General features: G+C 37.2%; 1 protein-coding gene across 1 annotated transcript; it reads left to right on the plus strand.

The window, feature by feature from the left end:
• Positions 1–615: 615 nt before the first annotated feature.
• Positions 616–5122, plus strand: rpl7l1 (ribosomal protein L7-like 1). The gene is made up of 6 exons (XM_083898962.1): positions 616–680; positions 1229–1337; positions 1769–1932; positions 3333–3470; positions 3563–3672; positions 4497–5122. The coding sequence occupies exons 1-6, from the start codon at positions 667–669 to the stop codon at positions 4703–4705; spliced, it is 744 nt and encodes a 247-aa protein (XP_083755088.1). The 5' UTR covers positions 616–666; the 3' UTR covers positions 4706–5122.
• The last annotated feature ends 2710 nt before the right edge of the window (positions 5123–7832 follow it).

Below are 7832 nucleotides of genomic sequence, written 5' to 3' on the forward strand. Positions count from 1 at the left end.
TACATTAAAACTGAAAAGTTCAAATTCTCCTGTATCAAATTGCTTTATCTTCTTTTTGAATTGTATGATTCAAGTATAGATTCTCTTACTCATAGTTTATATCGTAAGCAAAATTCAGAAATCCGTTTCTTTGTATTTGCATATATGTGTTTTCTGTTCAACAAAAAATATATAAAATAAAAAGAAAGAAATCTAAAATTCTACAAACCTCTTCATCAGGTTTTTCCATCTTATACAGTACATGCGGATCTGATCACTATGAGGAAGACTAGTGGATTGTAGATGATTGACGATATTATGATAAATGTATTTGGAGGAGCTTCACACTAGTTCTCCATCAATAAAGCTAAAGCTACATTTAGCCCTTTAGCTCCGTTTCACACTCTTGCGTGTCTTTAACAGGCAGAATAGAGGCATGTATTACAAAAGAGGCGTTAACCCACTGTTCAATGTGTGATGTTTTGTTCGCTAAAAAATATTCGTTTACAACGAGTGTTTTATTATTATTATTTTGCTATGTTTGTGAATAGTTACTAGCTGTGTTTTCGTATCAGTGTACTTCCGTGACCGACTCTGCGCATGCGTAGATTTAGCGAAAACCGGCCAATCAAAAGTATAACATCTCTGACGTCATAACTAAGCGACGACACGTCTTCAGATTGCACCATGGCGGAATCTGAGTATGTATTTGTTTTTTAACAATATCTACGAACATCTGCCGTTTTATGTACGTGCAGTTGTGGTTTTTCAACTCTTTTCAAGAAATATAAGCTTTATTTGTTTGGTCAGGGCTTGTATTGAGACGGAAAGAGGTAGAATCAGTACATTCTTGGTTGTCTAACTTCACATGGGAGTGTGTGTACCTCAACCGCTAAATGGCTAGCGTAACGTTTCGTCAACATGTGAAATAATTAATGCTCAGTTTAAATGTTATTTCTGTAACATGCAGCGTCTTTACTGTATATTTTGAACAGTAATGCGATTTACATAAAATTAAGCATTTAAAGAGCAGTTACTGATGTAGAAAGCGTAAATGCTGCTAACTCGTCTGAGTGAAGATGGCAGTCGTGTTTCATGTTGGTTTATGTGTTTTATAAAGGTATATTACTTACTTCAGGACTGTGACATGCACTTGATGAGCAGTTGCCACCTGCCGTTGATGTGACATGTTTTTGTCTGTTATCTTTGACTGTGTGTTTATATGCTATATATGTTTATATGTTATCAGGCCCAAAAAGGTGATCAAGTTGGTCCCAGAGTATCTACTGAAGAAGAGGAAAACATACCAGGCCATCAAAGCCACACAAGCCAAGCTTGCCCTGCTTGAGAAGAGAAAAGTAAGTGGGGAGGGTTTCACTAATTTGGGAGAAATTAAACCAATAAAAAAAAATATATATAATTTTAAATAAAAGTATATTATTAAGTTGTAATTGATTTACCGAGCATCTTCTGGATACCATTTGTTTATTAAATCACTACATGATACACAGATTTGTTCCCGTCATGACTTGTACTGGGATTTGGGTGATAATATAATGTAAGAGGCGTTGGTCTGAAATGTCATTAATGGAGGAGCCACTGGAAAGTGTTGAGGCAGTAAAATCTTGAGTTAAAATTTTAATTTTTTACTATTGCACTGTCAGGTGTTTATCATGATATGCAGCTAAATATTTATTTTTTTATCTTAGCCCAAAAGAAATTTTTACTTAATGCTGCCCATATATGCTGCTGTACACCGCTGTAAACATGTATTTCTGTTTTATTGCAGGTATCAAAAGGCAAGCCTTTGAAATTCAAGCGTCTGGAAGATTTCTTGAAAGATAGCCATAGAACGCATCGTGATGAGACTCGCATCCAAAGAATGGAGCACAGGCCGTCTGCCCCTCTGCCCCCTGAGAAGAATAAGCTGGCCTTTGTTGTCCGCATCAGAGAGTGAGTATTTTTACGGAGCCTCCTAGTTGTGTACAAAATTACTTCTTTTTTTTCATTGCTGAAAACAGAGCAGTTGTGGGTGTTAGACAGCTTAAAGCTGAATCAATTCTGATTCACCGTATTCCTTCAGGAGCTATTGGAGAAATTATTATGTCTGGAACTTCTGGAGCAGAACTGTGACAAAATATGGCAGCAGTGGCTGTAGGATCACGCTGTTCCTGAAATACATGAGGATTAGGGCTGCAACTAATAATTATTTTTGTTGTCAACTAATCTATCCATTATTTTTTCCGATTAGTTGACTAATCACGATTATCTTCGTTAGCACCTATTTTGGGCGTTGTTCTTCTCTGCTTCCTTGCGGGATGTAAACAGTGAGCAATACTGCCCCCAGCACTTCCTGTAGCTAGTTCTGAATAGCTCGAGTGTGTGTTTGTTTACACTGCAGTTACAGCTGAGCATGAAGCGGCCGATGTGTGATTTACAACAACAATAACACGACGCATCAACGCTTAAATTTTATCGTGACAAATTTTTGTAATCGATTACGTCGACTAACCGTTGCAGCCCTAATGAACATCATTGAAAATTACCCGATGTTGAAGCTAAAAACCCAGACTGGGTCATGTGGGACACTAAGATTCTCACTTGGCTCTTTGTCTGCTGCTGACGTGAAGCAGAGTAACATGGGAGAGGTTTTAGTAAAGAGATATCTAGGCGTTCTCTCATTTGGCACAGTTTGGCTCCATCTGTGCCATTTGAAATTACTTAGGTACTGTTTAGCTCTTAATTTGTGGCCCAATCCGTGAATCTTGGTCGTAGAGTGATGAAAATCTGATGAGAATCTGTGAATTCTACGCTTTCCAGCCGACACATTTTTTTTGTTTACATAATCACGTTGACGCTCCAGTGCCGCTTTTCTGTGTGTGCGCTGTAACAGTGTTTTCCGCTCCAGCTGGTTTGATCCATCAGTGTTTTTACTGTGTTTTGTGAACATAAGAATGGTGTATATGAGCTTTTAGATGAGTGTGACATTTCTGTGGGTATGCAGCATGTCTGTGTTTATTGAAATTAGACATGGCTTTATGACATGTTTGTTGCTGCATGCCCTCAATACCGAGGCCATTAGGGAAGAAGAGGTGAAAGTGCTGAGAAAAACTGCATAATAGATGGCCACAGTTGCTGCACAACTTGCTGAAAAAAGGCAATAAAAGCTCACTTGTAGCTTAGTGTATTATGTGGGTGCATTAGAATGGGGTGGTATTTGCTAATATCTAATGGATGGATCGATGTATGACTTTTAATCCCTCAGTGTACATCTGGTTGTCTTGGTGTCTTTTGGACATGAGATACAAAAACAAATGCACAATATTGACATGATTGAAATATTTTCTTCCCAGGATTAAAGGTGTCAGTCCCAAAGTCATGAAGGTGATCCACATGTTTAGGCTGAGGAAGATCTTCAGCGGATGCTTTATCAAAATCAACAAGACCTCAGTGTCCATGTTGAAGATGGTGGAGCCCTACGTGGCGTGGGGGTGAGTCAGTTTGCTTTGGTCGATTAAACTTTGTCTTTACGTTACTGTTTCGTATGGGGAAAAAAAACATTTGTTCGTTGTCTTGCCAACAGATTTCCAAACTTGAAGTCTGTTCGTGAGCTCATTCTGAAGAGAGGACAGACAAGGATTGGCAGGAAGAAGGTTCCTCTCACAGACAACACCTTTATTGAGCAACACATAGGTACGTTTCTCACAGTGTGATGGAGTTGCCACACAAGGGTACAGCCATATTATTGTGTCGTAGGGCTTAAACAATCGATTAGTCTTAGGAATTGCGTTTTTCTTATTTTTTTCAGCATCTCAAATGTGAATTTTGTGTGGTTTCTCTGCCTCATAACAAAGAAATCATGAAAAACTGAATGAGGTTGCTCTGTGGGCAAACCATTTCATACATCTATACTGTAGGCAAGTATTTTTAGCCTTTCTCAGTATTTTAGGGCTGTTGCTGTATATCTTAAATCCTGACATGTGATAAAACTTGGAGGGAACGATCAAGCTCAAACCTTAAAAACCTGTCCAAGTTCCAAACATACAGCCTTATGAGCATCAGAGAAGTAACCGTATTGTCCAGCAGAGGGCGCTGTGAGCACAGCTTGGCCTTATTCATGCTGAATGCCCCCATAGTCCAGAAATTAGATGGTGATGTTTTGCTGTAAAATTGACTCTTAGTTCTGAGTAGACGATCAAAACGATATGAAAAGTAGTGTATGGAAATATTTCTGGTTGGTAAGACGAGCTTCCCTTCAGCATTTGCACAATACATTTAATATTTAATAATTAAGAAAAAAGTCTCCGTTTTAGCAGAAACAACAGCAACAACCATTTTTGTCTGAAAGCATCTTTAGACCGGCTGTGTTTCACATGCATGAATGTGTTTCACATTTGTTGAAGTGTGAATAAAGTGTGAAACTTGTTCATAAAAGTGATTAATAATACCTTATTAAAATGTCACCCATTTGCAAATAAATGTATTTAACTTTTGTTTTGACATTTTAAAATCCTCAGGTAAACACGGCATCATCTGTTTGGAGGACCTGATCCACGAGATCTACTCGGTCGGTAGAAGCTTCCGGCCTGTAAACAACTTCCTGTTGCCCTTCAAGCTCTCAGTGGCTCGTCACGCTGCCAGGGACAAGGCTGGTATTCTGAAGGACCTGGGAAATCCCGGATTCCGTGGTACGGACATTAATGCTATCATCAGACTGCTGAACTGAGGAGGAACACCTGCAAGACGGATACTCGCCTACAACGAAAACAGGACGCTGTACTCTGAGGAGCAAATACCATCAACAAAGACATATTTGTATGTCTCCGTGGCAGAGAAGGTCATGGGTTTCACCCTGTTTGTCTCGGGACACTTAAAGATGACAGAACAGGGTGGTCTTGTTTATCTTACCCATGTTCTTATTGTGCTGAACTGTTTAATGGGTGTCCTTGACGTTGGTGTGATGGTGCAGGTCTGCTCCTTGATGAAAATATAACAATATTGTACATTAAAGACGTGTTAGTACAACATATGTTGTCAGAGTAATAAATCAACACCTGCTTTATATCATGTAAGTAGAGGGGGCTGAATGAGGTTGTGTTAACTTAACACAAGTCATATTACAGCTACTGTATTCAACAGATTTCAGTGTGGAAAGATCAGTTTAACACAGATTAAATTATCCTTTCATTTGTTATTCACTGTTCATATACCTGTTTTTACAATAAAAAAACAAAACACTTCAGTACTTTTGCAGTGATGGCTCAAATTGCTCTTAAAACACAATTTTTTTTATTTTTTTTACATCCTCCTTGACCTATGTGAAATCCACACAGTTAACACTTGGGGAGACAACCTTATGTGATGATGGACAGTGTCCACTTGTCTTTACGTCATTTAATTGATAATCCTATTTGTGACATACCATATTATGAGAACATAAACAGATTTAAAGAATTTTATTTTTCATCATTTTAAGTCACGTAATACTTATTTAATCTTAAATCATAATGTGCACCAAAATGCATAGGCAGGTCCCTGCCCATGCATCATATTAGGATATAACCTAAAAGATATCAGGATATGGTTTATAATCCAAACTAAAAACTCACCTGTTCAGAATATCATACTCTCAATGACCACACAGCATTGTTAAATTTCATCGTCTTTATTATATTTTATTATAATATTTTTTATGTGGCATTTGTATATGATGACCTTGAGTGTCAGAAAGGTGCCAACAAATAAAAATTTAGTATTATTAGAATAAGTCATATCACTTAAGAATATAAGAAATGTTTATATTTGTATCATGATATAGACTATATATAATTATATATAATTGTTTATTATCACAATAAGATAAAACATATCTTCTCACTGATGGTGTAATGATCAAATGAGCGCTTCACTGGTGTCACTATTGATTCAATAACGCACAACACATCAGCAGCAAGAACAGAGAGAGGGTGATTATGCTGATGCTGATGCTGTGACCTTTGCGGCTGCGCTATCATCAGTGCGCGCTGGGAGAAATGGAGGATGCGTCCTTCGGGAATCTGTCATCAAAGTCAACCATGTTTATTTTTCTAAAACGGGATCGAATATTAAAAAAAGAAAACAGTATAAACTGCTGTCAGACTGACCAACTGTGGACGTGAATAAGCTCAGGTAAGAACCGGACCGTGTTTATGTCTAATTATGTGGCATGACAGTGACGTTTATGCTGTCACGATATCGCTGTACACATCAGCATCTGTTGCCATGGCGACCGTTTTCCGTGTGCCTCGAGGTTTTGCATCGTGATGACGTAAAACACTTTTATTGCCCTGATTATATGAATTTTGCTGTGGTTTAAAACGGAAACATTAAGCTCTTCTAATTAAATACAATACAGGTCGGCTGAGCACGCGCCGCGCTGCCTTCACTGATGTCGGAAAAGTCGTAATTTGGACAATGTGACGTTTTTAAGCAGCGTCATTTTTTATTTAAATACAAACACATAAATAATTGTAATTATTTATGTGAAATCTACATTTAACTAGTTACCCCTTGGTGAGTAAGAAAGAGCTGGATACATCATGATAGACAAACAAAATAAACAGGTTGTATGTGTTTATGTGAAAGTGACATATCACGAAATTACATAAAAAAAGTAAAAATAAAAACATTTAAAAGGCAATAAGTTATTTACTGAGTCAGATTCTTTGACAATGTGAAATAAGTCATTTTATTTAGTTATTTTCAGTATTTTAAGGGCATTGAAGGGCAAAATAAACCCATTTTGGAACCATTTACTTTGGTTTTGTTCATATAAATTATATTATAAAACGCCCGGGGGGACAAGTCAGCTAATGGTCTAATACAATCCACAGTCTGAATTTGATTTGCAGGCTGTGTGTTCTCCAGCAAAGACAAGAAGAAAAAAAGTAATGAATATTGTTGTAGAGCCAAATATACACTTTTATATTTGTAGGTTTAGTTCAACAGTATTTTTAAAATGAAGTGATTAAAAGAAAGTGGACATGAATTCAAATGAATCAATATAATGAAAACTGTTTAAATTTAGCGTGAAGGTTTTTGCAGTCGGCGTCTGATGCCTTTGACCCACAAACAGAAACATCTTGAATCTTCTTCATCATCTTCATCTCATCTGCATATGCACAAGTTTGCTCTTCTTTCTGAAGTCATGTCCATTCATGCTGTTTATTTTTATTCCATTAGCCAAAGGAACCCTTTTCCCAGACATCTTCTTATAATAAGAATAATAATTTAGGGAAGGCTGTACACTGAGCATCAGTCTTTGTCAACTCTGAGCCTTTTAAATCACTTTTAAAGAACGCACAGCTGCTGAGGAAACACTTTGTGAATGAACGTGTGTTCACCTCTCTGCAGTTTTGGCACTATGTGTTTAAAGGGCAGCATCTTACATACAGTTCTTCCCGTATTGTTGTACATGCACACCAACTTTTGTTGTTTATACTTCATTGGCGGCTGTGTCACACACTGCTTAGTCGAATAAATAGAAAATGCTGATTGTGTATGTATGAAGATGAACAAAATCTGATTGCTGTTTATTTCTTTTTTTAATTTATTCAATGTCAGAACAGTACACAAGCAATATACGATATCCAACAATCCTTGAAACAAAACCAAGCGAGAAAGCTTTAGTACAACTGGTCTTTTAGTCCATTGTTCCAGGGTGGGGTGTAGTTTTTCAACCATGAAATAGTTTTGTTTTTTGTTTTTTTTGGCAATAATGAAAAGGACTCTCAAGATGTATAAAGTATATCCAAAAAGTAGACCTCATGGTCCCAGTTTATAATACAGGGGATATAGAAGCAACTTGGCATTTA

Source organism: Microchirus variegatus, assembly GCF_963457635.1.
Source record: "Microchirus variegatus genome assembly, chromosome: 12".
Taxonomy (NCBI): domain Eukaryota; kingdom Metazoa; phylum Chordata; class Actinopteri; order Pleuronectiformes; family Soleidae; genus Microchirus; species Microchirus variegatus.

Coding starts and splice junctions, on each gene's coding strand:
- rpl7l1 (XM_083898962.1), top strand. Junction 1,933..3,332: donor TTTGTTGTCCGCATCAGAGA/GTGAGTATTTTT, acceptor TTTTCTTCCCAG/GATTAAAGGTGTCAGTCCCA. Junction 3,673..4,496: donor CTTTATTGAGCAACACATAG/GTACGTTTCTCA, acceptor TAAAATCCTCAG/GTAAACACGGCATCATCTGT.